Below are 17,290 nucleotides of genomic sequence, written 5' to 3' on the forward strand. Positions count from 1 at the left end.
GAGAACAATACTATAACTTTAGATAAATAAAAAAATAATGTTAATAACAAAAATGTATGTCAAAGGGGATGAAGTGCTCGCTCCTTTTCTCTTCACCCAGCGGACTTCAGGCACAACACAAGCAGCTGTCACATGCAGAAGTTCTCTGATGATACTGCCACTGTTGGGAGGGTATCAGAGGAGAATGATCAGGAATACCGGGAGGTCTTTTGGGGACTCAACTCCCGGTATTCCTGTCAACTGGTGTGAGTCCAACCACCTTCACATCAATGCCAGCAAGACAAAGGAGATGGGTGTTGACTTTTGCAGGAGGCCGCCTGGTACTACACCGGTGAACATCCAGGGTGTCGACATTGAGATGGTGGAGCGACATACAAATATCACGGTGTTCACCTCAACAATAAACTGGACTGGTCCAAAAACACAGACGTCCTGTACAAAAAGGGCCAAAGCCGTCTCCACCTGCTGAGGAGGCTGAGGTCCTTTTGGTGACTCTGTGGTTGCGTCTGCAATCTTTTATGCAGTAAACTGCTGGGGAGCTGGGAGCACAGAGAGGGACAGCTGTTTTATTACTATTATTATTATAACTAATTCTATTTTTTCTGTTTCTTATACTTTATGTATATTTTTTTCACATTAAAAAGCAGTAAAATAGGGGTTACTTTTACTTTGGTAAAAGATAACCGGATGTAAATGAAACTGAGCAGCCCGTGAGAAGCGGTTTAAGAAACCCCTTACATGCAGGCTAGAATCAGAGATCGCGACGTTACGTCGTCGCCATTTTGTTTCACCGGGAGTAAAGAAATCAACCTGAAAAGCACCGGGCGTGAATATTTTCCTTTATTTGAAGCACCTTCAACACGGCGGATAAGCACCGTGCACCCAAGTTTAGATTCGCATGGTATGTACACACCGAGCTGTCGGTATACTACGGAAACACGCTGTGTTTTGTTGTTGAGTTAGCAGCCAGTGTGAGCTACATAGCAGCTAGTTTACACGGCTAGCCGGCATTTTGAAAAAATGGGCCCGCTTTGACTAAAAGGTTATAGAGTATGTGGTATACATGGAGAATGAGCACTAAAATTTGAAAGCAAAACAAAATGCCAGTATGGATTAAGGTATGACGTTTATTTTTTTTTAACTTCACCATCATTCAGTTTTGCATCTATCTACACGCGTGCGACGGAGACCGGGGCCTGTGCTCTGCACGAGTCCGTGCCGCTAGCCAACGTTAGCTAACAGAGGCGTGGTGGATGTTTGGAAAAACGAGCTGCATTTAACGTTAGCCGAAGATTATGAACCCTATATTTATTTTGTTTTGCTGTCAGGGTAACGCGAACTGCATTTGCCCTAATCAGTGATTGTCGGACCTTAACGTTAACATGTTTAGGTTTCGGACTGTGCGCGTGTAACGTTACAGACCACACGGTTACTTACATTAACGTTACATCCCTGTTTACATTACAGTGTTTTATATAGAGGTTATAGTGTATCCCCATACATGTATTTCTGCATTATTTAAGGCCTTAGCTTACCGGCTTTACTGATTTCTTTTTGTACATTTTTAATGAGCATCTTTGAATGAAACATTAATATTAAATTAACAATAAATACAGAAAACAAATGTAAACATACACAATAACTGTTCACTGCGAATGTTAAACGTCAGCTTTTGTAATTGTTGTGCATATAACAATGAATAAACACTCTCCACTCAGGTAACGTTAACTGTTAACAGTTTGTGAACGGTGTCCAGACTTGAACGATGGCGCCAAACCGCCCAGTTAACTTGTTGTTGTTGTTGCTCTTGTAACTACTACTACTGTTGTTGTTGGGTAACTCTGCTATAATCTCATCCGCACAGATGTCTGGAGACATGGCCACAGATCATGTAAACGGGAATGGTACGGAGGAACCAATGGACACTACCACAGAGGCAGAGGTGACCCGCTCAGAACACTTCCCAGCTTTACTGGAGGCTGGTTTACCTCAAAATGTTGCTGAGAAGCTGGATGAACTTTACGTAGCAGGTAAGCAGAAGTTTAATCTATATGGGGGGTGTTCTGCCATTTATCTCTTGTGTTAATACAAATGTAAGGCGTCACCACAATGTTGAAATACACGACTCGTCTGAGAGATGCAGAGTAGCTGTGAAAGTCTGCCTTTTGTTCCCCTTTAAGGATGAGGCTGGTGATATTCGTATGTCAACAAATCCCATGAAAAGACCAGAACCAACAATGATTTGATTCAACTTTTAAGTACAAGTACAAAGACAACTCTGCATTGTTATAAGAGCAGAATAAATAAGGCTATGTAATATGAACAATGCATGAACAACATGTACAGATATGTGCAATGTAGTAGCAGTGACATTATAATAGTAGTAAGAATAATATAGATATATTAACCTATGTATCGTATTCCTCTCTAAGCTACATTGTTGTACCAAAGCTACTTAAACACACCAATGGCCCCACACACACTGTGGGTTGTTTGATATAGCCCCACAAATATACTCACCAGAGCCCCAAACGTGTATTAATACACTGCTAAAAATAGGCCACAACAAATGCACCATTTCCTCTTGTCTTGATCATTAGTTGTGAAATATAAGTGTGCAGCTGTCTCAGGAAATCATTGACTTGTTTTAATGTTACTAGATACTTGTAACATGTAACACTCTTCTGATGTGATTTTGGAGAGGGAAATTAGGAAGAAATGCACTGGTTGACTGACATGACACTATTGTATTCATATAATATCAATCCAGGCTAAAGTGAATGGTATTAATAATGCATGCATGTTGCTTCCTCTAAATGTCAGGTTGTGGTCGACTAGCGGGGCTGCTTTGGTTGTTTGATAAACTGATTAAAATTGATCATGATTGTTGGTTTGCTGTGCATGCAGAGCCTGCATGTCACACTCCAACAAACTGTGTATCCAAGAGCACCTAAATCAGTGTAAATGACGTTCTATCAGACACAGACTGCTGTTGTAGATTAGTGTTACGTTTCCAGCGTCGTGGCTCCGAACCATAACGTTAGTTGGGACAGACGCCTTGTTTCTTTAGGCTAACTATGTTAGCTTTAGCCTGGCTGGTAGCAGCTTTCTGCGGTGAAAAATGGCCGGGAGACGTCGTGATTACGTTGCATTAATCAGGTGATTTAGTTTTGTCTTTGCGGCGAACATAAAACACTGACTACTGTAGCTTCACTACCCATGGAGAAGCATGTGCATCAACGTGTCAGTGGCAGCTGCCTCTTACGGTACTTTTCTACACACGGGAGAGCCTCACTTCCCATAACAACCCCCCCCCCGGTCGGACTAACGTTACGTCACATGACCACCTGTCTTAAAGGGAACGGTCGACTGGTAATCATGGAAAATGAGAACGGTGAAAGTTTACTTTTTTTATCAAGCAGCAAAGAAGTTGTAGCGTCAACATCGCAACGTCCTGCGATGTGACTATCACGCACCTCGCGATGTAGACGAAACAGAATATCATGCAGCCCTAATTCTTACTTCTGGTTTGGCGTGCTTCCTGTTTAATATTACGTTACCTCCTGTTGTCCTCAGGTCAAATGTGACCCATTTTCAAAAAGTCTCTATCAAAAAAATTGGGTTTTTTTTCAACAAATTGTCGTATCAAATGTGGATTGTTTCACACAACGCTCTCTAATGTAAAATAAATGATCAGTTCAATACTTTTAATTAATTTGGGTAAAGCATGTGCATCACTGTGTCAGCTGCCGCTTACGGTACTTTTTTTTTTTTACACAAGGGAGAGCCTCACTTCCCATAACGGCTTCAAAAACATGTGAAAATACAAGAAAAACTTCTAAAATAAACCGACAGACGTCAAAGTGACGAACCTGGAAAAAAGTCAAACGCTTCAAAAACTTGATTTATAAAAACAAACGTTAAAAAAAAAAAATCCAAATCCATAAAATATGTACTATTTTGTGCATCACAGAAGACTCTTTTCTCTGCAAATCAATACGTTGCTACGCGTCTTAAGTACTGCCATGCTGTTAAGCATAGAAACTGGATTGTGTAGGTAAAAGAATGGGCGCTTCCATCAAGACGCGTAGATGGAAGCCATCTGGTGCTACTGTGACATCGGCACAAACAATAGAGCAGCTGTCCGCCGGCAGCAGGTGGATTGTCCTCTTTGATCAGGAGTCTCGGATGTTCTTCAGCACGGTTAACGTAAACACTTGTGGTTGATAGAAAAGCCTCAACTGCATCTCTCAGGGTTTTCCCGACCATTATAAGAGTTAAGCTGCAGCACCCAGGGCCGTTGTGTTGTTAATGATTTCCTTTCAATATTTTTTAACCCAACAAGCAGTTTGTTGTATTTTAGCAGAATATTGAAAGCAGCAGAACTGAGAACACTTTAATATCTCGTTTATTTATCGCGAGTTATATATCGTTATCGCGCTATTCAACAGTTATCGCATATCTTCCTCATACCGTGCAGCTGTGATAAACGGGCGAGTAACGACAAAAAAGACGCAACAGTTTAAATGATGTTACTGAAAATGGTTTTGTTAAAACATGGAGAGAAGAATAGTGCTTCTACGGGGGATATTGCTTATTTTTTGGGGTGAAAAATGTAACATTTTCTTCAGGAAGAACGCCTAAACCCCTCCGCCAAACACACGCACATACGTCTTCCACAGAGCGAGGGAAACACTGTCTTTAGAAGTGATTCGAGGTCATGGCTGTTTAACCCTTGTGTTGTCCTCCCGGTTGAAAACTGAAAAACACGTTTTCACATTTTTTTATGCTTTTCCCCCCAATCTTTCTGACAGGTTTTTTGACGGGTTTTTTCAATCTTTCTGACGGTTTTTTTTTTAAACATTTTTGACGGGTTTTTTCAACGTTTTTTTCCAATGTTTTTAAGGTGTTTTTTCAATGTTTTTGGCGGGTTTTTTTCAATGTTTCTGATGGGGTTTTTTTCAACGTTTTTGACTGTTTTTTTTCAATGTATTTGATGTTTTTTTCAATGTATTTGACGGTTTTTTCCCAATGTTTCTGACAGGGTTTTTTTCAACGTTTCTGACGGTTTTTTTTTCAACGTTTCTGACGGGGGTTTTCAATGTTTTTGTCGCTTTTTAAAACATTGTTAGTGCCTTGTTGTTTGACGCTTTTTTCAAAGCTTTATTCTGTTTTCTAGGCTTTCAGCTAGGGATCAACCAATACAGATTTTTTTGGTACAGCTACCGATACTGAATTATTTTTTTATTTCCATCAGCCTTAGCCGATGACCGATACAGGCTGCTGATATTTGGAGACGATACTGCTTTTGCGTCCTCATTTTACATCATAAAAATGTAAACCCTGCCACACTGGATTTGTTTTGGGAATCTGCTCTGCCATTTCTTTATAAATAATAAACACAGATCAGTGTCACTTCTGCAATCATCTTACATTCATATCACCCAAATTATGTGTTGCAATGTGCATCATATGGATGGGTGCGCTGCATAGGGTTAACTGTGCAAGGGTGAAAGGCTTTCATCAACATCTACAACACAGCCTTGATGATGCATTGCTTGCTGACATATAAGACAGATATAATCGGGTCATCACAAAATGTCCTTTGTCAACACATTTAAATCATTTAAAAAAAACGATAAACCTGAAAAGTAGCCACTGAAATAAAGTGCTTGATTTGTAATATAAGACAGCCATGGTGCTAGTGGGGGAGGGGCAGTGCACGGTCTGCACGTGAACTGCAGCAACACAGAGCTGGCTGTGGACGCCTGTCTGTAAATAATGCCGGGAAAAAACTGCAAATATCGGCCGGCTGATAGAAATCGTTTGATCACTACTTTCAATGCTGTTAGTCACTTTTTCAATGTTTTTTTTTTTTGTCATTTTAGTCAACATTCTTTGTCATCCATGTTATTTATGGGCAGTTTTGTTGAAAGAAACTCACATTTCTGATATAAAAAAACTTTGGAAAGGGGTCAGACTTGACCTGAGGACAACAGGGTTAAGGTACAGCACCCGGGCTGTTTTTGGCAGCACCTAAACCGAATGACTGTACAATCAATGTGAGCATCAAAACTAACTATCCGTGTCATTACGCTTGGATATACATAGATCTAGGGCTGCACGATTAGAGATGGTCTGATACCATTTTTTGCTTACCGATACAGAACTTGCGTATCGGCTGATACCGAGTACCGATCCAATACCAGTGTGTGTCATATATTTTATGTTTTAAGAACCGTATACTACTATCTCTGTATGCATGTGATATTATTTCTATCTTTGTCAGTCTGGCTCAGGTTAAACTCTTTGTGAAACATGAACAAACGCAAACAATGAATGCCACAGAACGTTCTTTTATTCTGCAGTTTGATAGTCAGTTATAACGGAAAAAGAACAAACTACATTAACGTATTTTCTTTAGGGCTTTATTACGTGGTATCTGATCGGTGCATAAACTCCAATACTTCCCGATACCAGCGTTTTGGGCAGTATCGGAGCCGATACCAATACTGGTATCGGAACATCTCTATGCACGATAGGAGGGAAAATATGCGATAACGTGTGTGTGTGTGTGTGTGTGTGTGTATATATGTATGTATATATATATATATATATATATATATATATATACACATACACACACACACACACACTTGGGATAAATTAACAGATATTAGAGTGTACTCAGTTCTGCCTTTCTGTTGCTTTCAGTATTCTGCTTAAATACAACACATTGCTTGTTGAATTAAAACAAATAATTATTTCTAACACTTTTATTGAACATTGAATTGACAATGACAGGCACTACTGAAAAGTGACAGTTACACTTTAAGGTGCAGTTTTCTACTGATCTTCTTTCAACTAACGCAAACAAAGCTTGTGTCTATCTCGACATGTTGCAACCTTTCGCGGTATGTGTTTTGCGCCAGTTGATATTGCAGTGACGATAAAAAAACAATATATTGTGCAGCCCTACTCAGATCTAATCGTAGTTGGATTTTTCTTCATGCTTTCTGAGTGTTATTTATGATTTGCTCTAGCTTTTCCAACGTTTTAGACACACATGGTGATGATAATGGTCCAGAACAATGTCTAATTGCATTTATTTATTTATTTTTGTTGAAAAACATCAAGTCTCCCAGTAACCCAGGGAAAACACTGCCTCTGTTTATTGTTTCAGTAAAACTGTCCTTTTGATTTGAGTCTTGAGGATATTGATTGTATTGCAACACGTTAGCATGCGTAATAATTAAACGTGGACGCAATCAGGGTGTTGTGCTTTCAGATTTTATTTTCTTTAGGTCCTTCTGGTGCAGATCAATGTTTTTATTAATCCTCTATTGTGCAACTGCTTCATGACTCACATCCTTTGTTTCTCAGTGCTAACCCGTCCAGATGATTGTCTTTGTCTCCCTTTTTACACCATATTTACAATGTTGTTGTTGTTGTGCTCATCAGGCCTGGTAGCACATAGTGACCTAGACGAAAGGGCTCTTGAAGCTTTGAAAGAATTCAACGAGGACGGAGCCCTGCAAGTGCTGCTCCAGTTCAAAGAGAGTGATCTGTCTCATGTGCAAGTAAGTTTAATTATCTGAAAGACAAACAGGTATTTGTTAAAATGTTTTTTTTTTTTTTTTTAGAACCTTTTTTGTTGTGCAGGGTTAAATGCTAAGGTTTATTGTTACGGGCTAGCAAAAAAAAAAAATGTACGGTATACTGGCCTGAAGTCAGTTCAGGCCAGTATACCTGTATATACTGTTTTGAAAAAGTGTCAAAAGTCAAAATAAAGCTGAAATAAAAGTCAAAGGCATCAAATGCATTTCTTGATTGGTCAACGGCACATTTGAATAAAATGATTTATAATACAATGACGACCAAACGGGCGCCTGTGTTATATTAACTTATTTTGTGCCGTTTTCCACACCGCCATGAAAGTAGGTAGGTAAATAAATATCCACATTTCTAACTTTTTAGTTCTTTTCTCTTCCAGAACAAAAGTGCCTTTCTCTGTGGGGTGATGAAGACTTACAGGCAGAGGGAGAAACAAGGGACTAAAGTTTCAGACTCCACTAAAGGACCAGATGAGGCCAAAATCAAGGAACTCCTGGACAGAACCAACTACACACTCGATGTAACAACAGGCCAACGAAAGTATGGCGGGCCCCCACCTGAGTCTGTGTACACGGGCGCCCAACCCAACGTTGGAACAGAGGTACACGTTGTCACGTAAATCAAACTGTCAGCCAAGGTTCAAAACTGAACCTGTTTTCTTTGACTGGAAGCAGATCGTTTTCATGTGGTCTTATTGCTCTACCAAGATAAACAATAGTGTTGGAATGTTTCACTTTAAGACGTTAAGCAATGCTTACTTCTGGGATGTTAACCGCAAATATTTTGGCATATCACTTCAAATGATGAAGTTCCATTTGATAGACCTGGTAAACAATGTTTTACTGTGGATTTGGGAACTGCATAAGTTAGTACAAAGGTGATTGTTTCAACAACCTAATATTGCATCTAGTCTATACAGACTGAATGAAAGGTTAGTGAAAGGTTAGTTGGACTTTGCATTGATCTAAAGTCGACTATGAACTTTTGCTTGCTTGTTTCTGTTGGCTTTTAAAGGTGCTCTAAGCGATGTTGGGTGACGTTACTTCTTGTTGACCTTAGAAGTATTACCAAACACGAGGGCTAGCTCACACCTCCCTTCCCCTCCCTTCCATGCACTAACCCCCCAACCCCCACCCCCAAATCCTTCTTGTTATTGGCTGGAACACTGTTACGTTTGGTGGTGAAGGTTGGCGCAGTTTTTCTTGGCGTTTGTGGAGCCTGGGCTGTCTACAGATACCACGTTTTTTACAGTGTGTTCAGGGGACAGGCAGATAGCAAGGAGATGTTTTCTGTATGTGATAATGTTGTAGCCTAAAACACACGTGACATCGCTTATAGCACCTTTTTAAGTGGCTAAAATGTATAAGAAGCCACTAGATTTTATACCCGCAGATATGTTAAAAACGAAGAAATTGCAATCCCTACAGTCATTATTTTAAAGGAAACAAATTCACTATGATCCCATTCTTATGAACGCTATTCTCATTAAAAGCTTCATTTCTTTCTGCTTCATATAAAGAGAGGTAGTGGAGTCTGTAAATGTGATGTGTGAATCTTTAAATGTTTCTTTTCCCTCCTAGATTTTTGTCGGGAAGATTCCCCGCGACTTGTTTGAAGACGAGCTGGTTCCCCTCTTTGAGAAGGCTGGACCTATCTGGGACCTGAGGTTAATGATGGACCCACTTAGTGGCCTGAACAGGGGCTATGCCTTTGTCACGTTCTGCACTAAAGAAGCCGCCCAGGAGGCTGTGAAGCTGGTGAGTTTGTCAGGAATGCACCTTTCAGCAGAACAGTCTTCTCTTCTGGGAAACAGAAGTTGGGAAACTAGCTTCTATTTTGCAGCCAAGCTCTGTGTGTGTGTGTGTGTGTGTGTGTGTAAAAAGTTCCTGCATACTCCACTAACCATAATCTAAAAGCCTGAAAATGACAACTGTTAAAGAAGCAGAGCATAAACTTAAGTACAAATGCTAATCTCAGTTTTACCGTCCAGAGTCTGGCTGTGTCCGACTCTCTCGGTGATCTGTGCTGACAGTAGTATTTAAATATTATTAATACTTCTTTTTTTAAAGCAGTTGATTGGGGTTTCATTTATTCAAGCATAATAGACATGTTTGTTGAATTGTCAGAAATAACCCTTCCAAAAAGCCCATTCTGAGTCAGGAAAACCCTGATATATGGTTGACAGGTTTTCTTTTTCCTTCACAGTGCAATAATCATGAGATCCGCCCTGGAAAGCACATTGGGGTGTGTATATCTGTAGCCAACAACAGGCTATTCGTTGGCTCCATTCCCAAGAGTAAAACAAAGGAGCAGATTGTTGAAGAGTTTGGTAAAGTCACAGGTAAAAACATCTAATCTGGTGTGTTTTTTTATTTTTATCGATTCATGTAATTGTGTTCTGCAATGCCCCGCCCGCTTTTTTTAAATTCCGAAAATCTCTCCTTATTTCTGTCTACTTGCAGAGGGCCTCAGTGATGTCATACTGTACCATCAACCCGACGACAAAAAGAAGAACCGAGGCTTCTGCTTCCTGGAGTACGAAGACCACAAAACGGCTGCTCAGGCTCGCCGCCGGCTAATGAGCGGCAAGGTGAAGGTTTGGGGCAACGTGGTGACGGTGGAGTGGGCCGATCCAATCGAAGATCCCGACCCAGAGGTCATGGCCAAGGTGAGCTTCAACGAGTGTGGCGCTGTGTCGGGGTGTCGGGCCATCAAATGTAAATGGGCTGTCAGATAAACGATTCACAGACATTCATACACTGTGGCTGAGGGACAGGGATCAAACCACCAACCTTCCTATTGGTAGGGGACCGCTCTACACCTGAGCCACAGCCGCCCCTGTCAAGACATGTATAGTTTATTGACATGATTTTATTTAATGACTAATTGCATGTTTCATATAGTCTTTTTCACATATGATTTGGTTCACATAAAGCTCTAGAAAAGTCAGCAAAAAGTTTCTTAGTCATCATAGAATTTAGCAAAAAACAATGCATTCTGTGGCCGGGTTAGCTCAGTTGGTAGAGAAGGCGCACATATGTAGGGTTTTGCTCCTCGACGCAGCGGCTTCGACTCCGACCTGCAGCCCTTTGCTGCATGTCATTCCCCTCTCCCTCCCCTTTCATGTCTTCAGCTGTCCTGTGAAAATAAAGGCCTAAAAATGGCCAAAAAAATAACTATGTATTCTGATTACATGTTCAAAAGTATTTATGGTAAACCTAAACTGATTTGCGAGGGGCCAGATTTGGAGCGCGGGCCTTTATTTTGACGTGCTAAATGATAGAAAACGACACCTTGAAAGTAGGAATGGTATTTGCATTGTCTGGAAACGTCACTTGAAAAGGGCATGGCAGCTTTATTTATATAGCAACAAGGCAATTCAAAGTGCTTCACGTAAAACATTGAAGAGCAATGAGAAACATTTTGTTAAAAACAGTCGTTTTGGCGTAAAAGAGTACTGGTCCTAAGAGTCTAATTATGGCACATATAATTAACTTGTTCGAGGAGAGACGAACATTAGATATGACCTTCTTTCTGTCCACTTTGCAGGTGAAGGTTTTATTTGTGAGAAATCTTGCCAATGGGGTCACAGAGGAGATCCTGGAGACGTCCTTCAGTGAGTTTGGAAAACTGGAGCGAGTTAAGAAACTCAAAGACTACGCCTTCATTCACTTTGAAGAGAGGGACGGTGCAGTGAAGGTATGGATTTTCTAAAGTTGTTATACATTTAAGTTTCTCAGCCTGAATGTAAATAATAAGTTATGATTGTCGAACCAAAAGACAATTGGCAGGAATGTTAACGTGTCCGACTGGCTGCTTTTTCTCAGGCATTGGAAGAAATGAATGGGAAGGAGCTGGAGGGAGAGCCGATTGAGATCGTCTTTGCCAAGCCACCGGATCAGAAAAGGAAGGAGCGCAAGCAACAGAGGCAAGCAGCCAAAACACAAATGTAAGAAACGGATCAGAATAAATTTATATATAAATAGTTAATTTCAAACAACACAAAAGAATAAACATAATACAAGACACAAAATAATAAGCAAATTAAATAAAAACTCTTAAATAATACTACCGTATTTTCCGGACTATAAGTCGCACTTTTTTCATGCTTTGGCTGGTCCTGCAACTTATATATCAAAATATATATATAATGTAACATGTTTTTAAATGTTATTTCATGCTGAAAACATTACCGTCTACAGCCGCTCTAGGCGCTCTAGGCTTGTGACGACTATACTATACTATAAAGAAAAGCTAGTCGCGCTGAAATCCAGATGGCCAGAGCTGGAGGAAGGAGTCCACAGATGGGTGCTTGAACAACGTGCTGCTGGGAGAGGCTCGTCAACAGTGCCGTTACGTTACGTTAACGTAGAGGACACCTACCGTATTCAGCCCCTTGTTCTGGCTGCTGTTGGGTAGTTTAATAACTGTTAATGTGTTACGTTAACATAGAGGACACCTACCGTATTCAGCCCCTTGTTCTGGCTGCTGTTGGGTAGTTTAATAACTTGACTTTCCAGATTAAATGTCTGTTCTTGGATTTTGTGAAATAAATTTCTAAATAAATGCGACTTATAGTCCAGTGCGACTTATATATGTTTTTTTCCTCTTCATGACGCATTTTTTGACTGATGCGACTTATAGTCCGGAAAATACGGTATTTTGCTTTTTAGAAACTTACATACCCCTTTACATCTTTGATTACAAAAATAGTTAAATGTCCAAATGTAAGAGTTTCTAAATCAAACACAACTAAGCCACACAGCCAACGGGCAGGACGCAACGTGATATCACCATAACAATATTGAGTCTATATTATGCACCCCTGCATGTGAAAAGTGTTTTCAATCAATCGTTTCTCTATATGCAACCCTATAACTAGGGTTGCACGATATTGACAAAAGGTGACATTGCGATCTCGATTATGAATATTGCGATATTAATCGAAGTTACGGGAAAACGCATCAAAATAGATTCATAACAAATACAACACGAGGTTTATTTGAACTGACAGTCATATTGGACTGGTCCAACATGAATGAATGAATAAGCATGTCTACAGAACGGGACATGTTCTACTGGTTGGACAGTATATAATGTATAAATAAAGAGAACGGGACATGTTCTACTGGTTGGACAGTATATAATATAATATATAAATAAAGAGAACAGGACATGTTCTACTGGTTGGACAGTATAAACTATATAAATAGAACAGGACAAAACTTTTCTTTCTCTTCTCTGATTCGTTTTGTTGTCTATTTCTTCACTTACACTCTCACTCTGTCCAAATATGAACACACGTGGTTCGCTCCATAGGGTTTGTCAGTTAGTGCACTAACGTGCACGTGGCACGGTAACTGGCCAATGAAACATGATCATTACAGCGTTTCAAGCTCTAAATCAAACACAACTAAGCCACACAGCCAACGGACGGGACGCAGCGCTCCACAAAACCTTCCGCGATACTTTCGATATAATAATGCGCAACGCGATAACGATACTGAGTAGATATATCATGCACCCCTAAAAAATAGTCAAATGTAAATGTTTTCAAGCTATCATTTCTCAATATGCAACCATACAACCCTATAACTGATATTATAATTGATAACTGATCAATGATCCCGATCTCATCCTCTGATATTGTGCTCATTATTTTGTCGTCTCTATTCTTATTCCTTGTTTTCTTATACTCTCTTTAAGGTATGACGACTATTACTACTACCCTCCTCCTTCCCACATGCCGCCTCCTGTCAGAGGCCGGGGCAGAGGCGGCAACCGGGGGGGCTATGCCGCTTACCCCCCTGACTACTACGGCTACGAGGACTACTACGACTACTACGGTTATGACTATCACAACTACCGCGGCGGCTACGACGACCCCTACTACGGCTACGACGACTTCCAGGTGCCAAGCCGAGGGCGAGGCGGCAACCGGGGCTCCCGGGGAGGATCCTCACCGGCCAGAGGGCGTGGCGGCGTCGGGGCACCCAGAGGCAGGGCCAACTTCTCCCAGCGGGGCGGGCCTGGACCGGGTCGCGGTGTGCGGGGAGCAAGAGGAGGCGTGCCGCCAAGAGGGCGAGGAGGGGTACGTGGTGCTCGGGGTGGCCGCGGTGGAAATGTAGGAGGAAAGCGCAAAGCTGATGGGTACAACCAGCCAGATTCCAAGCGTCGCCAGACCAATAATCAGAACTGGGGCTCTCAACCCATTGCTCAGCAACCGCTCCAGGGCGGTGATCATTCTGGTAACTATTCCGGTTACAAATCCGACAACCAGGAATTTTATCAGGATTCTTTTGGGCAACAGTGGAAGTAAACCAGTAGGGCTTTGATAACAAAATACGTGTTTATTGTTTTTGTTTTTGTCATTTTATTTAGAGACTTGATCTGATTGGCCCTCTATCCCGTACGGTTGCCTGCATTTTTCCTCAATTGGGTGACATCTGGCAAGATATCTTTTTGTACATATTTTAATAATCCGCTTGGACTCGAACCGTAGTCACACTCCCACCTGTTTCTGGCAACTGGTTTTCTTTTTATTTTCTTTATTTTTCTTTTTTTAAGATGGTCGTTTTAAAGATTTCCCATACCAACGTTTGGAAAAATTTTTAGATGCAAATATGTGCTCGAGCTGTCTATTTGGCTTATAGCTTTATGTATGTTTTTAGAGATTCTGGTTTCCATGTTTTAATTAGCTAACAGCAACAAAGCATATGTCTCCTAAACATGTATTTAAAACAAATGAAAATACAATTTGTATTGTCACAAAGTAATGCGTGTCTTGTTATTGAAAAAGAGAAGAAAAAAAAGGACCGGTAGTCCTATTTTTTGGCTTTACATTTTGGCTTGTATTCTTTGCTGTTTGTCTGCTTTAATAAAATACACGCACACGTGTACAAAAACTTCAAATTGTGTTGCAAATTCATGTTTCGGCAAATTCTCTCTTCAAATTGCCTTCAAATTTAAGGCTCCTTGTGGAAGAAAATGGACTAAAGGTTTGCCAATGTTGGCCACATGCTACAGTGTCACCTTGCATGCCATCAAATTCCAAATCACCTACTTCTATAGTCGGCATCTCTCAAGTGCTCTGTATGTGTGGTGACATACTTCATCCTTATGAGTTCCTCTCATGTCCAAAAACATGTTTCACAAATTGGTGTCCCAAATTCACTGTCAGCGCAGCATCAGTCGTAAGCCCCGCCCCCCCTACGAGTCTCTCCCATAAAGTCCTGTTTGTTACTAGTCGGAATAAAAGCACAATTTGATTTCTTAACGTAAAAGTGAAGCTTTTCCTTGTCCCAGAAGGATCTACCTATAGCTGTTGAAGGCCTGGATACTAATCTTGCATGTTTATCTAGAGGATTGCTATTGTGAGAGATACTGCCATGCATGACTGGCTTGTAGTGTTTTTTGTTCAGTTTGCTTTTTATAGTTTACTTAATGGCTGCTCTTTACCTCTCGCTTTCGCTCTCTCACTCGCTCTGTCTCGCTCGCGCTCTGTCTCTCTCTCTCTCTCTCTCTCTCTCTCTCTCTCTCTCTCTCTCTCAGCGTGTTCACAACTCACCTGCTGCACCTCAAACCATTTAATTTATGATCCGGGCCGTTTATTATAGTTTGTCGTCCTCTTTTAAGGCATTGACATGTGCATGTTAAATCTGAGTGCGTGCCAGTCTGTGAGAGTGCTGCTTTGTCTTCTAATGTACACAAATTCATGTTTTACTTGTTACACAGTTCTCCCTCTTACAGTTATACTGACCGTGTGTGAGCGCGAGGGACTCAAAGCTGTAGATGTGTGTAGATGTAACATGATCCTGTTTGCCATTCTCTAATTGCTTCCTTTTGTTACCTGACTAGCAGGAAAAAGGGGTCGAGGCCGGTCCTGATGTGTCGCTATGAAGACTGCCCAGTGTATGGCGTTGCAGGCTGCCAGTGGAAGGAATGGTAAGGTCAACTGACTCAGTGGTCCAATGGCATTCCCGCCTTTATTTTATTTTTATTTTTTTTAATGAGAACATCTCCCGAACCTGCCATGTTCAAAGATAATCACAAGAGCCAAACATGGGCTTGATTTTCTTAGAAAGAAAACGTTTTCAAGCCCCCAGCCCGACACCTGAAAATATGCCATTTGAGACTTGCTGAGTAGGAGTTCATGATGGACATCCTCCTGGAAAAGTCTTTGCACTTTTTTTAGTTTGAGTGGTTTAGTGAAATTCTATGCTATTTTTGTTGTTTTCTTTGAGCTGATTAGTCCAGTTCAGACCAAAGATTTGCGATGAGAGGAGTTAACTACTGCACCTACTTGCAATGCACCGATCTGCAGCGACGTGAAACCTATCGGCTAACACCAATAAGACAGGATGCTGTATCTTCATAGCAACCAGTTTCTTTTGCCGCTGGATATCATGTGTAGCATCTTAAAAAAAAAATATATATATATATATATATATATATAATATGAATGACCGTGATGGTGAGATACTACATTATAGCTACAGTTGCATTTCTAGCAACGATGAAACGGCGAAAAAGTTTTTTCTCTGCTTTCTTATGCCGCTCCCTCTCTTCAGTTCCTTTGTTGGGCTCCACCACGTACCGATCGATCGCAGGCGCTCGTTAAGTCTCCGTTTAAAACTCTGCCATTTCAACCAGCTGACGCATAACTGTAACAGAAATAAAATAGATTATGGATGATTTTATTACTATAGTTTATAGCTGACTTTACCTGCTGACTTCTCTATCAGCCGTTGAAACAGGAGACGTCTCTTAGGTTCTAAAACCAGCCTCTGGAGACTCCACCAGCTGACTTCTCTATTGGCTGTTGAAACAGGAAACCAGCCTCTGGAGACTCCACCAGCTGAGTCACAGTGACACCATCAGCTCTTTTGAGTCGAGCTGAGACGGGCCGGTCCAGACCGCTGCAACTTTTCTTGAAACGTTCTAAAACCGGTTTCGTCTCGTCGCAAGTCTTTGGTCTGAACTGGACTTAAAAGTACATATTTACGATGGACTATGTGATGATCTACGATTATCAGAGATGGTGTTGAGGTGCGATCACCTTCTCTTGAAGGTCGGGCATTCCAGGAAAAGGGTTCTTTAAGAACTTGCACCACCATGGGTCCGTTAACTACCTCCGTTTCGAGGACTCGCCTGCTCTGCCCCCTTTTGTACTCAAGGAAACTGAGGCACTTTCACTCCTCCACCTCAGAGATATGCACAGGCAACAACAGAGCACTTGATGAATTTTAGCTCTTAGCTGAGGCTACATCTACACTACTACGTTTTGCTTTACAAACTAATATCTCTTGCCACGTTAAAGAGGATGCGTTTGTCTCTCTCCCTCCATATTGTAGCATTACTATATCAAAATAATGTCATATTCCACTTTATATCTTTTCTTCCCTTCTGCAAAATATACATTTGTTGGGACACTAACAGTAGACGGACTTGTAAATACAGATAAGTATATTTGTGTCTTGTAATCATAACTTTCTTGATGTTATATTGGGGTACTTGTGTTTGGTTGGTCTGAAAACCAGCACAGTCTTAGTCTACATCGTCTACGTTTACGCCTGGCGTCCACACTACTCCGGCGTTTCCGAGCTCCTAAAACTCTTAACATTTGGAAAAACCGCTGTTTTGGTTTGAGAACTCCGGGGTTGCTTTGTAGTCTGGA

General features: G+C 41.0%; 1 protein-coding gene across 2 annotated transcripts; it reads left to right on the forward strand.

Annotated features, from left to right (window-relative positions):
- Positions 1–760: 760 nt before the first annotated feature.
- On the forward strand, positions 761–14,526 carry LOC144532988 (heterogeneous nuclear ribonucleoprotein Q-like). Of its 2 annotated transcripts, none has more exons than XM_078273982.1 (10): positions 761–901; positions 1,865–2,030; positions 7,462–7,580; positions 7,994–8,215; positions 9,195–9,371; positions 9,820–9,955; positions 10,077–10,282; positions 11,164–11,313; positions 11,442–11,563; positions 13,321–14,526. In XM_078273982.1, exons 1-10 carry the CDS (start codon positions 899–901, stop codon positions 13,931–13,933), a joined length of 1,914 nt encoding a protein of 637 aa, XP_078130108.1. In that variant the 5' UTR covers positions 761–898; the 3' UTR covers positions 13,934–14,526. The 2 variants fall into 2 exon arrangements, with proteins under 2 accessions (XP_078130108.1, XP_078130109.1); XM_078273983.1 differs by having other exon boundaries at positions 11,442–11,542.
- Positions 14,527–17,290: the final 2,764 nt, after the last annotated feature.

This window comes from Sander vitreus, chromosome 18 (genome assembly GCF_031162955.1).
Source record: "Sander vitreus isolate 19-12246 chromosome 18, sanVit1, whole genome shotgun sequence".
Taxonomy (NCBI): Eukaryota; Metazoa; Chordata; class Actinopteri; order Perciformes; family Percidae; genus Sander; species Sander vitreus.

Coding starts and splice junctions, on each gene's coding strand:
- LOC144532988 (XM_078273982.1), top strand. Junction 10,283..11,163: donor ACCCAGAGGTCATGGCCAAG/GTGAGCTTCAAC, acceptor TCCACTTTGCAG/GTGAAGGTTTTATTTGTGAG. Junction 11,314..11,441: donor AGAGGGACGGTGCAGTGAAG/GTATGGATTTTC, acceptor GCTTTTTCTCAG/GCATTGGAAGAAATGAATGG.